Raw genomic sequence first — 19,884 nt, 5'->3', positions numbered from 1 at the left:
GAGATGGAAGCAAGACATAAATATGCTGTCCTGAGGAAAGTGATGTTACCCAGAAACTCTAGTAAGGTATTTTTCTTATCAAGGTATCTGCGGTTTCTGTAATGTCATAGGTTTGTTTACTCAACAGATTTACTGAATACTTACTTGGTATTAGGCACTGAAATCCAGAAGATAAAATGGGACAGTTTCTGACCAAAAAATAAAAATAAAACACTCACAGTCTAGCAGAAAGAGCACACAAGAAGGTCGGCAAGTTTAACACAAAACGAATGACACGTTGACATTGAGATCAGTTCACCCAAGCAAGGTCTTATGGGAGGATGGAGAGAAATAATGAGCTGGAACCCAGAACATAACATGGGAGGAGCTGTAAAATATGAGGTGGAATGAAGTGGATAACAAGGGCACCTTGGAAGTATTTTAAGATATCAGACATGATCGAAGTTTTCTATATTCTTTTAAGTTCACTCTGTTGCTCTTGTCCTTCCATTTTTAATTAATTGATAGTTTTAGTTCACCCACTTATATCTGAATAAGTTGCTTGAATGGATCAATGTTGGAAAAATGTAAATACCTTACTAGTTATTGCTTGAATTTTATACAAGTACACACAAATGGTGGTATGTTAGCTGACTGGTTTTATGACCAGGATCTTACAGGGGCATTCTCCATATAATTTATTTTGCACTAAATTTGTATTTCATTTTTACACTGAAGGCAGAAAATTTATAGTTTATAAAATAGTTTCATGTCATGTTAAAAGTTTCAAGATGTTCTTTTATTCATTTTTATTTTACTGCCAATGTACCGATTTCCTTGCAAACTTACATTCTCACATTTATTTAATTCAAAAATGCTGATTAGAAGTGTTGATATGGAGAAGGAGTGTCTTTAATATTTGAGTTCATGGCTTGTCTTTTCTAAATAAGCAGCAAAGGTGAAGGTGAGCCTTCAGGTATTTGTGAGTTAAGAAGTGCCTGGATAAAATAGTTCAGGTCCGGCGGCAATTGAATGGAATTAACATCAAATAATTTCAGATTTAATGTTATCTTATGAGATCGTTGAGTGTAGTTCTGTCATTTTGCACTGAGACTCACAGAACTCATGTAATATGGCCAAGGAAACACAATTAGAGTAACAAATTGCAGTGTAACCAGACACTCAAAAAAGTGATTCACTCAGTCTAAGTGAGTTAGTTACAAGATCTGATAAAATCTGTGGCTTCTTTGGGAGACTTCGAAAGTTTATGGTTTTTAAAAAATGTGTATTAAGCACTTGTATGATTCTGCTTTCATTTTTGGCATATGTAGTTTGCTTTCCACTATACTACATGAATTAAAAAGAGAAAATCACACTCATCTGGATTTCTTTTTTAATTGAAGGGCTTACATAAACTGAAATGCATGCAATGAGAGAGAAAGGAATGCAGAGACAACATTGAGAATGAAACTAATGCAAAAAGAAAAGTAGCTCCTTTCTGAGTCTTGCTTTTTTGAGGGTCATTTTCCTCTTTCTTTCTTCACAGTTCTGGGTAGAAATGCAGTTATGTTCTAATTCTGCTTTCATGATTGCTGGTTGATGTTAGACCTTCTCTCAGCAGGCTGAGTTCCTAGAGAAATGGGAGAAAGACCAGTAATTTGGGTCCCCCCTTCTACTCTTTCATTTTTGTTGGGAGGCACACCCATGGAAGGGTCTGTTCAATCATCATATACACCCCTTTATTCACTCTCTTTAAAAACATTTACATTGAAAGTCTTATATTTTTAAAATGTTCTTCTTTGGTTGGTATTACAAATATGAATTGGATTAGGAGAGTCTAGGTGCCACAACCACTTTAATTGAAATCTCCTTTATGTGGCTGTGGACTTCTTTTTCTTTGTTTTGTTTTCTTAAAAGACTATTTTTAGAGCAGCTTTGTTCCCAGAACTTTTGTTGTTGTTGTTGTTAGAGTCCTGCTCTGTCACTCAGGCTGCAGTGCATTGGCATGATCTTGCTTATTTACTGCAACCTCTTCCTCCTGGGTTCAAGTGATTCTCCTGCCTCAGCCTCCTGAGTAGCTGGGATTACAGATGTACACCACCATTCCCAACTAATTTTTGTATTTTTAGTAGAGATGGGGTTTCTCCATGTTGGCTAGGCTGGTCTCAAACTCCTGACATCAGATGGTCTGTCCACCTTGGCCACCTGAAGTGCTGGGATTACCGATGTGAGCCACCATGCCCAGCTGTCTTGTTTTAATTAATAAAAAAATAAAAGGAGCTGACATGTGCTGAATATGGATGTGCTGAGTCGTGGAATTCCTTACGTACATCTTCTCATTTAATCTCAGCGATACTTCTATAAAGTAGGTGCTGTTATTAATCCCACAAGGTCTCACAACTTTGGCACAACCAAAGTTAAACCTAGACCTTTTTACCTCTATAGTCTATAGAGGTAATATCTATATATGCAACTTGTCCCACACAACAAAGAATACAGGGCTTTCTAAAGGCTAGAGTTCTCACTAAACGTTGAATTGAATGGCATTCCATATTTAAATGCTTACTGTCACAGTCAGAAATTAAGAAATCATTTTCATTTTAAAAAAATAAGTGCAACTCTAAGACATTAATTTACTGATTATTCTTCCTCATGGACATATAATCTGATAAATAATCTTATTTATCTCATCTGCTACATAGACGTTTCCAACTTGCATATATTATTTGCCTTAACCTCTATGATATTCAGGTAACATTAAAATAAGAAAATGCAACAATGTCACAAATAACCCTTTCTACATAATATGGTGAAATTAGTGAAATACGATGAGTTACTTTTACTGAGAAAAACATAATGTTACTCTGTTTTGAATCAAGGGTGTTAACATTTTTAGTGTTAGCAATAATTTGTTTTCTTTTAATCATACAATTATTACATTTATTTTCCTAAGTAAAATGGAAAAACATCCCAATTGCCAAATACTAATGATGCATTCTTAGCGTCTCTATGTGTAATCTTATTAGGTTTCTGTTTTTCAACTGGAAAAGTTTATGAAGCCAGTATTCGTTTATCTTGAGGGAATTTTGCTTGCATTGAGAAGACATATTTACCATTTTTCACAGGCAATTCAGGCCAATATTTGTCCCTCTTTATCACAGCAACAAAGTTTTTCACTTTGCAATCCTGTGTAGTTTGGATAGATTTAGTCTGTTTTTCCAAAAAATATTAATAGAATAACTGCTGCATGTTTTTTCAAAAAATATTTTTTGTTCTTTATCTTTAAAAGAGTGCGTTTACACAGAAAAAGTTTATGAATCAATATGAGATACCTTTATACTTTAAAAAATACTCACTTGAACTTTATATGAAGCATCCTCAAGAACTTTTATTTTCATCATTTTAATATTTAAGCAAAAATCAGCTATTTGTGATACTAACAATTGTGTTTTTAAGCTGACACAATTCAGCTTCATTTCCCCTTTTGTTGTAATACTGCCCTATACCCTCTATCCACATGAAATAATTAATTATTAAAACATCAGCAGGGCCGGGCACTGTGGCTCAAGCCTGTAATCCCAGCACTTAGGGAGGCCGAGGTGGGTGGATCACGAGGTCAAGAGATCGAGACCATCCTGGTCAACATGGTGAAACCCATCTCTACTAAAAATACAAAAAAATAGCTGGGCATGGTGGTGCGTGCCTGTAATCCCAGCTATTCAGGAGGCTGAGGCAGCAGAATTGCCTGAACCCAGGAGGCGGAGGTCGCGGTGAGCTGAGATCGTGCCATTGCACTCCAGCCTGGGTAAGAAGAGCGAAACTCCGTCTCAAAAAAACAAAACAAAACAACAAAACAACAGCAGGACACTGGGATTCTCTCAGAGTCTTCTCTGATTGGCTAGATCTTGCACAGAATAATGACATGAGGAAGAAGCAACTTTGATACATTTATTTTTGTTCCAATATGCATAGAAAATAATAATAGAAAACTAACATTTGAGTTTTACACTTTGACAGGGCTTTCAAATACATTTTCTTCAATTTGGCTTCACATCTCTCTTGTTGGTAGATATTAATCCTAATTTAAAGAGAAGGACACAAAGATTCGGAGAAGTGAGAGACAAGTTTAGCTCACCTAGTTAGTAGAGTTACAAATTAAACTTTGGAGTTCTGATAACGAGACTTGCATTTTCCATGATTAGATGCTGTGAAATGAGGAAAATAAAATGGAGTACGCACTTCTAAAGAAGTTTAAATTACAAGATATTTAAACCTTTCTCTTTCAGTATACCTATATCTTAGATTGCCAAACTTTCTGATTTAGGGGGGTTTTTTGGGTGTGACAAGTAGAGATAACCTAGAGGAATCCTTCAAATTGGTGACCTTGGAAATGATAGACAAACTGAGGCTGTTGTTTTAACACAAGAATCCTTTACTTTATTCACAGCTGCAAACATTTTTTGAGACATTCCTGAGAGCCAATTCACCTCATCAGGCTTTTGATATTATGAAGGAAGCAATTGGCAAACTCCTGCTAGCAGCTGAAGCATTCAGTGAAACATCTACTCTGGGGCCAAAGGCCTTTCATAGGTAAAAACAAATTGTAATTAAAAAAAAAAAGAAAAGAAAGAAAGAAACCTATCTTCTAAAACTTGTTGGTGGAAATATATCGTATTTATCATAAGTAGGTGGTACTTGGAAAATTTTATGTCAATATACAAATCTAATCTAAACCAAATTTGCTTAATATTTGGCCATATTTACAGATCCCAAAACTTCAGAACACCTAACAGACTCAATAGTATCTAAGTAGTGGTAATAAGAAGTAAAGTACACATTTTAAAAGGAAAACTTTTTAAATTGCAGTTTTTGTTTCAAGCACAACTAATTCTATCATAGATGCTTAGCATTGACTAGGTGTCATTTTACTTATACATAATAAATTTTGTTCTCAAATATCCCACTGATTTTATAATGCAAAGGAGAAAATGAAAAACTTTATTAAGAAAATTCAATAACTCCTATTCCCATATCTATTTACTTGAATGTAACTTACTGCCTTTGTTCTAAGGAAATGTTAAATCTAGTATGTCGAAAAGCAAGAGAAGAACATCAATTTAAACCTTATCATAATTTAGACGTGAATAAGTGCCTAGCATGTAGGAGTAGGAGAATTTTCTTCTTCATATTTAGGTTTCCATGGAATAACTTTATTGCTTAATGTGTTATGAATATTTTGGTATAATTTATTTTCTGCAAGAAATAAAACAGGATCCAAATCCAAAAATTGATCACATGTAATTTTACATTATCGAAGCCACTGTTGTTTTTAATTAGTAGACATGTTGAAATTTAACTATATAATTATTAATATGATACTAGATAAGAGTAAATACCTAAGAGAATATAGTTTTTTATTATCATTTTACTTTAAGTTCTGGGATACCTGTGAAGAATGTGCAGGTTTATTACATAGGTATACCTGTGTCATGGTGGTTTGCTACACGTATCAATCTGTCATCTAGGTTTTAAGCCCTGCATGCATTAGGTATTTGTCCTAATGCTCTCTCTCCTCTTGCCCTCCCACCCACAACAGTCCCCTGTTGATGTTCCCCTCCTGTGTCCAGGTGTGTAATGTTCCCCTCCCTGTGTCCATGTGTTCCCATTTTTCAACTCCCAGTTATGAATGAGAGCATGCAGTGTTTGATTTTCTGTTCCTGTGTTAGTGTGCTGGGAATGATGGTTTCCAGCTTCATCTATGTCCCTGCAAAGGACACGAACTCATTCTTTTGTATGGCTGCGTAGTATTCCATGGTGTATGTGTGCCACATTTTCTTTATCCCATCTATCGTTGATGAACATGTGGGTTGGTTCCAAGTCTTTGCTATTATAAACAGTGCTGCAATAAACATACATGTGTATGTGTCTTTAGTTTTATGTTGCCTTGTGTTTTCATTTTAGATGCAGATTCTGTTTTCAACTTCTAACTTTTGATATTGGTTATGGCAGTTTCACGTACCCTGTAATACTCCAGGTCAGTATGCCGAAGGCCTCATGAGTGGTGTGAGTTTCTTCCTTGTGGTGAAAGATCAGTGTGTGTGTTGTTGTTTTCACTCATAGTAATAACCAATCAACAAAGAGCAATTTGCAAAAGTCACTTTAGGCTTATATTCACTGTGGTTCAGAGAATTAACTAGTATGTAGAGAATCTATGAGTCCAATCCTGCCTGTGTGTCTCTGTAAAACAAACATGGATTTTTCTATGGTTCAAGTACTATTTGTGAAATAAATGTGGTATGAAGTCAAGTGTGCATTAATGGAGAGAACAGGAAGTGCAGATAATAGAAAATAACAGATTATCTGGTGTATTTACATGAGGTTATAAAAATATAACTTTTATTTTTTACATATAGATATTTAGTTTAAAACTGGTTTATATTTAATTTTAAAAGCAATGGAAATTTTTGAAAATTTTTTCGTTATAGATACTATGTGTAGATGAAGTGTTTTTGTACATTTTGATTCTTTACCTTCCTCTCATGTTAAATACACTCATTCAGATCATCTCCCCCAACATATTTTTTTCCTCTCACATAGCCCTTAGTGGCAAAAAGATAAAAAATAATTTATTAAATTAGTCTGTAGAAAGTTGTACCTTGGGATATGGGGTGGGAAAAAAGGAAGAAGGGCAAAATAAAATTATGTGTAACTAGAATTCATCTTTGTATAATATTTACATGTTTTCAAACTATTATACAGGTAAACCAATTACATTATAAGTGGTTCAGACATTTAGTTAAATAGTTCCAAGATTTAGCCATAAAAACGTAAAACTATTAATTGACACTTTTTAATAGTCATTTTTTATTATTTTGCATGCATATTTAATAGTTTGTATTATGCTTTTTAAAATCTGTTCAGGAAAAATGTTATGTACCATCTTAAATAAAAGCATATTCTTCCACTATAAAGGGCATTAAGGTAAGCTCATGTGACTTTATAATATATTAGTTAAATTTCTTATACTGTACATTAAATAATTGTTTTTAAATTGTATCTTAAAAAAAACATTACTCACATTTATAAAACTGTTGACCTCCAAAAGGACCACTAGATGTCAGTTCTGATCTATAATCCAACAGGAAATAAATCATGTCTTAGAAGTAATTCCATTGTCTTAAAAGTAAATCAATGAATTATATTTGCTGTGCTTTTGTTCTTTCGAAGGTACATGAGCATTTAAATTTTCAAGATAATGATAATATGGATTTTGAGGACCAAAATACAGAAGAATTTCTATTAAATGACACTTTCAATTTTCTCTTTTCTAATGAATCATCACTTTCCATGTTTTCTGAGATATTTCAGAAACTTTATAGATCAGATGTATTCAAGGTAAGTGCATATTTGTGTACTGATAAGTATTTTTTCAAGTCATTTCTTAGAAGGTGGCATTCTTTTTATTGTGCAATTTCAGCAACTTAATAATTCACTTGAAATTAATTGGAATCTATTATATCACACTTCTTGTTTTTTCTAGCCTCAGGATCAATATTATTTTTATGTCAACTAAGTATGCAAGTGACTGATTATGGTGAAATTATGGGTTGAAAATTAAGCAAAACGTTCATAATTTCTTTCTCCTTCCTTCCTTCCTTCCTTCCTTCCTTCCTTCCTTCCTTCCTTCTTTCTTTCTTTTTCTTTCTCTTTCTTTCTTTCTTTCTTTTTCTTTCCCTCCCTTCCTTCCTTCCTTCCTTCCTTCCTTCCTTCCTTCCTTCCTTCCTTCCTTCCTTCCTTCCTTCTTCCTTCCTTCCTTCCTTCCCTCCTTCCTTCCTTCCTTTTTTTGAGACAGTGTCTTGCTCTGCTGCCCAGGCTGGAGTGCAGTGGCACCCTCTCAGCTCACTGCAACCTCTGCCTCCTGGGTTCAAGTGACTCTTCTCCCTCAGCCTCCTGAGTAGCTGGGACGACAGGTGCATGTCACCACAACACATGACTAATTTTTGTATTTTTAGTAGAGATGGGGGTTTCCCCATATTGGCCAGGTTGGTCTCAAATTCCCAACCTCATGATCCTCATGATCTACTTGCGTCGGCCTCCCAAAGTGCTGGGATTACAAAATGTTGAGGAAATTATGAATAACATGTATTATATAGTATGTAATACTTTTTAATTTTTTGATTTTTCCTTTCAACTTGTAAGTTCAGAGGGTACATGTGCAGGTTTGTTACATGTATTATAGAGTACTTTGAAAGGAATGTTAGAACTTTTTGGAGGTAGTCTAGAAGAGCAGCGAGTGCTCCAGATTGACATCAGAGGACTTGAGTTATAATACTAATTTTGTTTAAGCATCCACATCTATTGTCATGTTAGGGCGAATGCCAATGAATAGGGCATAGTGCTTCAAAATAACATTGATTGATTTTTATGATATGTTAACATCTCCCCAGCCTTACTCCCAAAGCATCATTGAGCTATTTTGTACAGGACCTCCATGTCAAATATGAAGTTTTCTTATATTCAGACACCACTGTGGCAAGTTGAAGTTGCTTAAGAAACGGGAGGTAATTGGGCTGAACATGGTTTGACTTTTTAACAGTTGCTAAAGTTTTCTTCCTCCCACCAATACAGGGTGAAAACTATCAAAAGGAACTAAATCAGTGTCTGTCCTTAGAAGACATTAACTCAATTCTGACTTTCATAAAGGAACTTGGAAGTCTGGGACAATTCCAACTGGTAAAGCAAAAGTGACGTTTGATTCTTCTTGATGACTGAGATCAGAGTAGATCACTGTAAGCTACCTGATTTTGACTTCAAGCTAGATGAAGTATTTCTTTAAGAAATAGAAATCTTTATAAGCTACTTTCTTCTTTTCAGAGATCTAAGTAGCAAAATAAGCAAGATTTATATGCATTACTTTAAGAGTTTGAAACAATATGTGACTTATTGAAGGTAAGAGAACATGGGATTAGCACAGCTGCCAGTATCTGACGGTTCTCAAGGGGAAAATGTCAACATTTTTCTGAAGAAGCTTTACCTTTAGCTTCAGAACATTCACACGAAACCAACGGTTATTTCTGCTTATTATACCCTTTTTGTTTTTGTAAAATCAAATATATTTTTTTAAAAGTTTTAGAAAAGTGCCTAAACCTTAATTTCTTATAACTCTATATCAGACTTCAAAGAAAGAAAATGTAAATAATTATAACTTTTACTGGTTTATGTCTTTTTTAAAAGACATTTATTTTCTCTCATGTATTTTCTTGGGTTTTGTTAGTTCCTCGGTCAATATCAAAGGATAATTTGTTGCATACAAAATGCATGTTCAGTACTTGTTTTCTTTCCAGTTCTGATACCTATATAGAGTAAAATGAATTTGTATTTTTCTCCCTAAGATTTGTTCATATGAAATATCTTTTTAAAATAGCATTCTTGATCATTAATAATTTATTATTACGCTGATGTTTCACGCAAGTATTTATTTGACTTTTAAAAAGTATATATATATATATAATATATACACCACATACACTACATGATGAGTTTAATCAGCTTACTAAGTTAATTAATGAGTGTTTGATACTCATTTTTCTAATTCACTCCCAAATTTTAAAGGATTCAAAGTAAGCTAATTTCCCCAAAGATAATTGAGTTGACACAGTATCATTTTAACTATTTTAAATATAGTAAGTATTACATTCACAACAGTTTGACTTAATACTATAAAAAGAAAATAAAAGAGACATGGCTTCACTCCTCAAGAATTTATAACTTTAGATATTGTGAATATGGAGAACATCTCTCACCATAACTTGAGGAAGAACTAAATAATTATTTTTCAAGAGAAAGAGAAAATTCCAATTTCCTGGTTCTCACAGTAGAAAGGAGAAAACCACAGATTTTTCTTTGTGGGGCAAGAGGGGAAGATTAATATTTGTCACTGTGACGTAATTCACTTGCAACCCAAGAGGCTTTCTCATTCTTCCTGCTGCTTAACTTTTTTATTCAGGCATCTTCAGGTATCTGTAATGGGAAAGAGAAATCCACTTATATTCAATGAAAGAAAAAACCCTATTTGGAAATATGGTCATCAACAAAATTAGTTTTTTATTAAAAAGTGGCATTTATTTCAACAACTTCACAGTAAACTAATTTATGGTACTCACCAATGGATTTTTAACAAATATCTGATTTCTTATATAAATAAGTATAAAGCTGTTCATAGTAATACTGCATTATAATTTGTTTTCAGTAACTTATACTGATGTTTTATGTGTTCAGCTCTTCCCATCTACTACTCCTGGGATTCAGTCACTGATGCATGAATTTTATGATATGGCAAATCCTGTGGGAAAACCTGGCTCAGTCCTGACCCAATACTGGTCTCTTTTAAATGTATTTGAACAGTTTCAGTTCATGAATAAAAAGACACAGCTATATCCACTGGAATGGTAAGATAGCCACAAGTTTGAATTGTACAATCCAAAAAATCTCTAGTCTACAGATTGATTTCAAAAGGCTTTGCCTATGTTAACGCAAGCAACAACAACAAAAAACTGTGTCCAAATTTCCATGCTCTGGAAAATAAATGTCTTTAAACATTGAAACCATAATGATTCTAGTGGTCTTCAAACACTGTAATAAAAATGAATCCAACAGTTTTTTTAAACCAACAAGACTTGACTCCACTGTAATGCTTAGAATTGAAAGTTTCAATCTAGTTTCCTTTTGTGACATATATTCTTGAATTGTGGAAGTATTAGACAAAAAGTATTAGTTGAGATTCGTTTTACAAACCATCAGTCAGAGTGGCAGCTTGATACAGTAAGATTATTTATTTAGAAGGGTTTTTAAGGTGTGACTTTTTTCTGAGCAAAACCCATTGAATGTATATACATATGTTCTGTCTTTTTCACAAATTATTCCTACTTTGGTTTTAGAAGATAGAACTTTTGTTTTTTGTTTTTGTTGTTTCGTTTTGTTTTTTGAAGGTAGAATCTCAGAGGAAAATATTTGGCTAAGATAAAAGTTTCCCACCTTCACTTCGATTCTAATGAGAGATAGTAATTAGGGAATGAGAGCTGAGACAGATAAAATTTTACCTCCATTAGTTAGGGAAAGGGACAACACCTAAGGGTTTGTCTACTTCTGTTTTATATGGATTGAATTACGGGAGTATTTGCCTTTTCTACTGGCAGCAAAACAGAAGTAAACCTAAACCTCCTAGGGAGATGAAAGACTAAATGGCCCTGACATAATCATTAAAGTCTTTTGCAGCCACCCTAGGGAATGGCGTCCGTTCTGTTGACTTACTCTTCACTTCTTTCTGCTTAGGATATAGTGAAAACAGGTCTATAAAAGCTTTATTTTTAAAATTCAAAAATTTGAATTTTTTATGTTTCAAAAATTTCAATAATCATTTATTTCAAGAATTCTTAGGACATCTCCCAGGATCAGAGTTCCCTTTAATTGCTGCAACACTAAGAAGTTGGTCTTATTTCCTCAATACATGGAAGGAATAGGCTCAGCAGAAGATTTTTTATGTGTTTGGATATTAGGTTTCAAATAACATACCTCAGAGACACATTGTTTGCACTTCACACTCACTCAAATAATCTAAGACTGTCTCTTTTATTACAGATGGGCGAAAAACAGACTTGATTTCCAAAGGAAGCTATTTAAAAATATCGTTTTTAACTTTGAGGAAGTTCCCTCAGGATACTCAAAGTTTGAAAAGTTTGTTCCCCAGCAGATTTTTCTCAAGTTCCACATATGTTGTAAGATTAAGCGGTGCTCTGATCTTAAATTTAGAAGATTGAAATCTCTTCTTCCAATAAGATTTACTAATGGTCAGTGTTGAGTATAGTTAGATGGGGTGAGGACATTTTTGAATTATAGAAACTAGATTCAAAAATCTCAACCTTAGAGTTTATGAAGACAAGGTTTGGACTGCTCTGAGACTCAGTTTTTTATCTGTAAAATATACATTATACTACAAATTATGTATATTTTGATATGATTACATAAAAATAACTTTCATTTGCTACATAGCATCTGATATGCTGTAGCACAGATAGGTAGTAAATATCAATATGCTTTTCTTTCTATGTTTCTATTCAATGATCATTTTAGCTTCTATAGTGAGGGTAATGTTTTTATATTTTTAATGGGAAAAGCAAGACAACTTTGAAATGTTTATCTTGTTAATAATGAGATAAGCAAACCTTACTGTATTTTCAACAAGCAATTAGTATATGGCTAATTTCACTTGCATTGAAGACAAAAAAAAAGTCCAAATCTAATTCTCTTCAAGGTTGTCAGTGAACATATATATATATTTAATTATAATTCATGCCATATTGCAATGAGGATGCATGTTATATACATTTTCCAAATGACAAAATGAAGTGCTAAGAAGATGGGTCATTTGCTTAGGTTACAAAGCTAATAGTAGTAGAGTTGGAACTAGGACCCTGGCCTTTTGATCCATGGTCCAGTAATTTGGTCTAGGGCTCATCCATGGTCCAGTACATCATGCAGATATGGAGGTCATCATTGTCCTTATGTTCCCAATGGTTACCTCAGTTTTTTCTATAGACAGTGTCAGCTTTATAGATGTACACTACCCATATTCAATGACTTCATCTTTCCTTCTAAGTAAAGACCATCCTCTTGTAGCAGTGATGTGAGAAGAGAGAAAGTCAGAAAAGCATTATGATACTAGCTAACAGTTATATATGTATTCTGAGGCTCAAAATCCAGAGATCTCAAAAGAATTAGTGTAAATCTGAACAGAATGAAAATCTTAAAATCAACATTGTGCACTATGTGCTAATTTTACCTTACTAGAAATAAAGTTGCATTGTACTTTGCACTAAGGAAATGCTTTCAATAAAAATCCACCTGGATTCAAAACAATTTATTCACAAAATTATGTAGAAAATCACTGCAAGATGCCTTTATATACAGTGTCTCATTGTATTAAGATAGTAACCTTTCCAAACTTCAGTTTCTGTGCATTTCAGGGTTGTGTCTTTTTTGTCACCTGGAATAAACGGCTTTTAAAATAAAACTGCAAAAAGTTATCATGGCTTCCACCATTAGCAACAATTTTAATTCCTTGATTCTTTTAAATTTTTTAGCTGATGTTTACCTTTGGAAGCTACTGAATATGTCTTATTCATCTCTTTTCCATTATAGTACCCAGCACAATATCTGGGACAATACATATTTCTAAAATGTTATTTAACAAATAAAATGGTATTTAACTTTCATAGCATCCCTGTGAAGTAAGGTAAATATTGTTATCTCTATTGTGCTGGGACGGAAATGGAGATTTGCACCAGCACAGAAAAATCTTGTCAGGGGCCTGCAGATGATCATGCCTGGTGTTCTTTATCATCTGCACCAGCAGTTTTTCTGTCTGCAATTTAAATTATTTTGGTCTCAAATTTGAGGACTTAAAGGGCAGTCTGGCAAAATAGTTAGTTATACAACACAGAAAATGAGGTGAACACACCGGAATATAACTAACCCTTACGATTTCCTGCTGCTAATTACAGTTTAAGGATGGAAGACTTGGCAAGACACAGGTCATTTTCTGAGTGGTACACTTACATTTCTTCAATTAAATGTATGTTCTTCTCAGGCTGTCTTAGTGCTTCTAAGACTTTTTGCTCCAAAACAGTATAACTATAGCCAAACAGATTTCCAATAAGAATGTGTATTCTTGAGTCACTTCTATTGGACCCAAGCTGTCTGAGATTCCTTGGATTTGCACTGAAGAGTGACTTTTTACCCTGGTTTTCTTCAAATGTGCTTCTACTGATTAGGGATGATGAGATTCCCACCTACTTCATTCGAGGGTAGATTGCCGGTTTTGAGGACTGAAATGCAGAAAGTGTTTTTGTGTTCATCAAAGTAACTGTGCCCATACAGAAGAAAAGACAGTGTGTTAGATATAATTTCCACGGGTTTTGATCATTTCATTAATCCAGAGTTGTTTGGCATTGCATTTGCAGGAATTCTTTCACAGAGGATAAAAACATTGAAAAACCACAAGTGCCATTTGATGCAACGGAAAATAAAAAAGGTAAAATATATACATATATATATATATATATATATATATATATATATATATATATATACCCATGTATTTCAACTTAAAATAAGTATTTTCTTGCAAAAAATGTAAAATATTTAGCCTGATTAGCAATCAAAAATGAAAATTAAATGAGAAAATGCTATTATCCCTCAAATTTGGAAAGAATTTTTAAAAAATGACAGAGAGGAAATCCAGCAGTCCCACTACTGGAAATGAGTATGTTAAAGAGATATTTGTACTCCCATGTTAGCTACAGCACTATACATAATATCCAAGGTATAGAATCATCCTAAGTGTGCATAAGTAAATAAATGGGTAAAGACAATGGGGGTATATATACACAATGGAATACTATTTAGCCAAAAAGAGAAAGAAATCCTGTTATTTGTCAGTTTGTGGCATAGATAATCCTGGAGAATGTTAAGTGAAATAAGCCAGACACAAAAAGATAAAAACCTGATAATTTCACTCACATGTGAGATTGAAAACATTTGATCTCACAGAATAGAGAGAGGTTACCAGTTTTATGCTCTCATAGAGGGTAGAATAGTAGTTACTAGAGGACAGGGAGGATAGGGAGGGAAGAAGATGGCCAGAGATTGGTTATGGTTTGATAGAAGAAAAAATTCTATTGATCTATTAAACAGATTAAACAAATTGTCTAATTTGATAGCTGAATGTATATTTTAAAAATTTGATTAATAGTTTTTATTTTAAATTTACATTTCTTTTTTTTTAATTGCAGTTCTACAAATTAAGAATGAAAATAAAGAAATACATTGCAGTGATGGTAAGTTGAGATTGAAGAGTTTTAGCAGCATAATTGACAATTAGGGAACAGTACCACTTTGAATTAAAAAATCATAATTTTTTTATATTTGGGTATCTTTAGGCTGATAATTTTTAAAGTAAATTTTTAGAAGTTATTAGATTTCTGATGGAGTCAGTATCTATCACTTTCGCACGTTTAAGGACAATGACTTCCAAACCCACCTTGAGGGGCTTTTTGGGTTCTAGGGCATTGCTTTGGAAGCCTTTCAAGTGTAAGAGCTTGGCTTATCAGCTTTATACATTGATCTTCAGAGGTCTCACTACCTGGCAGTGATTTCTTTCTCACCAGATTGTTTCTATAATGGTTAGTCTTGAGTAGAGTGTTTTTGTAACAGTTGAGAGTTTTTAAGCCAATTTTCAATTTATTTTCTAATTCATTTTTAACCAAGCCATAATAGGAGAAAAATACTTTTAAGTTTGTATTAACTTGAAATTTAAAAAATAATTTTCTTTATATTGGTCAGTATTATTACTACAATGGTCTTGCAAATATATCATCTTAGAGAGTCAAACTGACACTTCCAAAGTCACAGGGTTATTAAATGCCTGAGCTGTATCACAAAGCTGAGTCTTCAAATTCTCTGTTCAAAGCTCCTGAACTAGGTTGGGCATAGTGCCATGTACCTATACGCCCAGTGCCTTGGGAGGCCAAGGCAGGGGGGATCACTTGAGCCCAGGAGTTCCAGGTTACAGTGATTGCGTCACCGTACTCCAGCCTGAGTGACATAGCAAGACCCTGTCTCTGAAAGAAAAGAAAAAGAAAAACTCCTGAGTTTTCTTAGTATTCTATAATATATTGTAGAAAGATTGAGTTTTATATTAGCAAGATTTTTCTTGACAATATATACCTTAAAATATATGTGTGTGCATATGTGTATATGTATATATATATATATATGTATATATATATATATATATATATATATATATATATATGTATTTGGTGCTAAAAATCAACTTAGAAAATTTAGTTTTCTACAAATAAAAAATCAATTCCAGTAAAACACTAACGATAAAAAAGTATATATCTAATTTAATTTATTATATTATTTTATTCATTAATTTATTTTTTAGAGACAGGATCTCACTTTGTTGTCCTGGCTGGAGTGCAGTGGAACCATCATAGCTCACTGCAACCTCTACTTCCTAGGCACAAGCAGTCCACCTGCCTCAGCCTCTCAAGTAGCTAGAACTACAGGCATGAGCTACCACATCTGGATAATTTTGCAATTTTGTGTAGAGATGCCATGTTGCCCAGGCTGGTCTCAAAGTCTTGGCCTTGAGTGATCCTCCCGCCTCAGCCTCTCAAAGTACTGGGATTACAGAAATGAGTCACTGTGCCTGGCCTAATTTATTATTAATAGAATTATTTGAATGTAATAAAATCTAATTTTTACAATCTAAAATCCAGTTTAATTCATTCGTGAGGTTTTATCACTATTGTTAAGATCAAGGTAAGCTGAGATGTTGTAATATGATTTAATAGAATTGATATATATAGCCAATTAAAGAAAGTGGCATTTTAAATAAAGTATTGCTAATAGAGAATAAAGATAGCATCGCTTCTCGGCCTTTTGGCTAAGATCATGTGTGGAGAATAAAGACAGCAGGTATTATTTATGCCATTTCCTCCCTGCACTCATCACCCAAGCTCCTACCCCTAGAAAAATACATGCTACTCCATTCTCCTGGAAAACTGTTGTCTAGGGTATGGTGTGAAAAGGTCTAGTGAGAAAACTAGGAGCAAAATTAGAGTGAACACTTATTGAGGGTCTGCTCTGTGCCAGGCCCAAGGCGAGGTGCAACATCAAGAAAGCCAGTTTGCCTCTTTGGGCTTCTAGTTTCTCATTTGCACAATGAAAGGATTGCATTGGATGATCTCATTTATTTTTGTTTTTTCGGTTCCCAGGTAATATGGTGCTGATGATGTTAACATGTTAGATGGCTCTTTAACTTTGTTCATGTTTTTATGTTGATAAAAATTAGTCCTGCCTGGATCTTGAGTAATTAATCTTCTTGCTTTTGTCGTATAAAATAAGATTTTAAAAAATAATGTGATGATGCCTCAGAACAGGTGGGATTATTTTAGAGTCTAGGCTCTTCTCATGTTCAATATGAGTTATGATTATTCCTCAAGAGGTCAATAAAATTCTGCAGTTAAAAGAAATCCATTAAAAACAACCAAATCTTCAAAGAGCTTTCCCATAGATCCTTGCCAAATAGGTTAAGCAGCCTGCTACCACTGTACCTCATGCTGGGTTCTCCATAGATCTCAGGTAAGCTGGCCTGAGACAAGTTGAGACTGGGAAGGGCAAGATGCCAAGCAAACACCAGGTGTCTGTAGGTGGCAACACTGATACTTCAGTTGAAGATGATATCAGAACTAAATCAGCATTCAGACAGGGGTTTAGGAGATAGTGCTCACACAGGAGGCAGAGACTTTCTGATGAAACCAAAAGTAAGCATTTGCTGAAGAGAATGGTTGCACATTTATTTCAGGTCATCTAGGGCTGTTTCAGTTCCTAAGAAAAGCAAGCCCCATTGAAAACCGTGACTATTAAGTGAAAGCATAAACTGCAGGGAAATTAACTCTCAGGGAATCTTTATAAAAATATATCCTATTAAGTTAAAGTACATCTTTTATGTTTTATTTTGAAAAAAGATCTTCCTCTTTGCTATTCACTTAGCTAGTTCTGGGCATAAAAGTGCAAGTGTTGATATTCCCTTTTTGCCTGGGCCATGGTCATTTCCAAAGCACAGTCCATATCTCAGCTCCAGCTTGTTTAATATTATGTTGAGTTTGCAGCCATTTGAATAAAATCTCATGATTAATAATATCCCTTTTTTTAATTGTGCTTATTTCGGGGTCTTTAACAAGAAAATACTGGAGAAAAAAACTTTGATGAAAAAGAATGTATTATTAATAAGTGGTTGAATTTGAATTAAAAACTGTGGTCCTTTACAGAATGACTTCTAATAAAAATAATTTCTGCCTTCATTCTTTTTTCTTTTTTATTATAAGAAGATTTCAGGGGCTGATATGATCATTGAAATTATAGATGTAGTCCACCTACATCCATCAGCCAGATACTATCTTCGATCGACCATTAGGACAAATAACAAGTAAAATTAATGAAGCAGATAGTTTACCCAATTTAATGAGTTATTCAACCAACATTATTAGATGTTTATTTTTTATTAAGACTTTTTTATAAAATAAAATTACAATATATCTGTTGTAATATATATCTATCGTATTACTACTGTTTATAATTTATACATTAATTTGTTGTTTTTCCATAGCCTAAGAAAACTAGAGAATATGGATCAGAAATATATAGGTTCTTCAAAGTTTTAATTCTTTTAGTCCATGATGGGAGCTATATAGAGACCTAGTCCCCAGAACTAGGATGAAGCATCTATATAGGTTGGTGGTACTCATTGTCATGGATTTGGTGGTGCATCTCCATGTCCATCAAAGAAAAACAAAAATGTTGGTCTTGTTGAAGCACAAAGTCTGGACATATTGGGCAATGCCGCTGGAGAGCAAGACAAGGAAGGGCTTGTGAAATGCCTTGTTTGCCTTTTTAGGAGCTTGGACTTGACTCTGGAAGTGATGAGAAACCACTAAAGAAAGGAAGGGAAATCGTCAGATTTGGCCTTAGAAAAATCAGTATTATTGTTATCTAAAAGCAGAGGAAAAACCAAGTTAATAAAATGATCTCCTTTCTCTATGTTCAGTTTCATAGCTTCCTGTAGCAAATTCTGTGTTCAGTGACATAAAGGTCACTGAAGATTTTATGTAAGGACACACCAAGATACCTTCATCTTACAGATTTTTATAGAATTTTCTATGTTTATCTTTGTTGGCATTTTATTGACAATTGGAAAATATTGATGGAACTAAATACTTCTTGAAATTTCTTTGAAAAACACTGTTTAGCTTTTGGGTAATTTGTTTATTCCAAACATTAATATTGAATATAACTTAACAGTAGCTGGTGTATGTGCCTATAAAGCTATTTTTCTTTTTCTTTTTTGTTTGTGCACTGAAATACAGCTGTAAATAATTGGGCTAACAAAGAGAAATTTTTTTAATACCTCAGAATCAAGGATATGAAGTAATATTCTGTGACAGGATGGAGCATAGTATAGTATTTCCTTCTTATACTTGATGGTACTTTCCCTAGTAAGGTGGCCTGGGAAGGGAGCAGTTTCAGGATGCCCTTGCTTGTGTGTCTGTTTGGTATAATATTGGAGTTTGCAGTCTTTGCCCCACATGGCCTATGAGCTACTATATCAATTAAATGGCATTTCAGTGATGCTCCACATCAAGAAATTTTCCTCATTCCTTGCTGGTCTCCTTCTGCCACAACCCCACAGAGCCATCACCTCCACTTACATAGTTGCTTGATATATGCAGTAAATATCACAAAAATGTTATTAATCTACAGGAGAGACATTTTCCCACCTTCTGGGCCTTTAAACTTTCAAGGGCTGAGCAAAAACCACCATCTATATAACACAAACTAAAATCAACAGCTGATATATGAGGCAAATTCTACAGAATCTGATGAATTGAAAAGCCAGCTGCAACCACAAATCGACTATGATCAGGGTACTGAATGAAAGGTCAGTAGGGATCATTGAAGTTGTTCAAAGGAAACAGAAAAAGAAAAACCTTAATCATATATTATTTAAAGAAGTTTATCCACTTCACAGTTGTATTTTTTCTGTCATTGTTTTTTTAACAGATAAAGACACACCATGTCATATCAAGCAGATCTTCACACATCCGAATTTGGAACTAAATCCTGAGTTTAATCCAAAGATCAAAGATTATTACTCTGAAGTCCCATTTGATGTGGTAACAGTGACAATTGGAGTGGAGACTCCTAAGTGTCAGTGCAAGGTGCACCTGTATGAGCAGGCAGGGCCAAGGTATGAGGATGTTGCCTGGGGCTTTGTTG

General features: G+C 33.9%; 1 protein-coding gene across 8 annotated transcripts in view; it reads left to right on the top strand.

The window, feature by feature from the left end:
- The window catches only part of CPED1 (cadherin like and PC-esterase domain containing 1), a 316,126-nt gene that overhangs the window by 141,145 nt on the left and 155,097 nt on the right, over window positions 1-19,884 (top strand). For all 8 annotated transcript variants that reach the window (XR_013524307.1, XR_013524306.1, XM_002752075.7 and 5 more), the window contains 8 exons: window positions 4,427-4,569; window positions 5,941-6,013; window positions 7,207-7,374; window positions 8,608-8,712; window positions 10,258-10,427; window positions 13,998-14,068; window positions 14,829-14,873; window positions 19,669-19,855. Coding sequence is in view for 6 of the 8 variants with exons in the window: in XM_002752075.7 (XP_002752121.4) it covers window positions 4,427-4,569; window positions 5,941-6,013; window positions 7,207-7,374; window positions 8,608-8,712; window positions 10,258-10,427; window positions 13,998-14,068; window positions 14,829-14,873; window positions 19,669-19,855 (962 nt within the window). In the remaining 2 variants the exon portion in view is untranslated. The remainder of the gene's footprint in view (window positions 1-4,426; window positions 4,570-5,940; window positions 6,014-7,206; window positions 7,375-8,607; window positions 8,713-10,257; window positions 10,428-13,997; window positions 14,069-14,828; window positions 14,874-19,668; window positions 19,856-19,884) is intronic.

The sequence above is a fragment of the Callithrix jacchus genome, chromosome 11, assembly GCF_049354715.1.
Source record: "Callithrix jacchus isolate 240 chromosome 11, calJac240_pri, whole genome shotgun sequence".
Lineage (NCBI taxonomy): Eukaryota > Metazoa > Chordata > Mammalia > Primates > Cebidae > Callithrix > Callithrix jacchus.
Note: the sequence above shows the minus strand (reverse complement) of the source record. Positions and strands in the feature narration are given on the sequence as shown.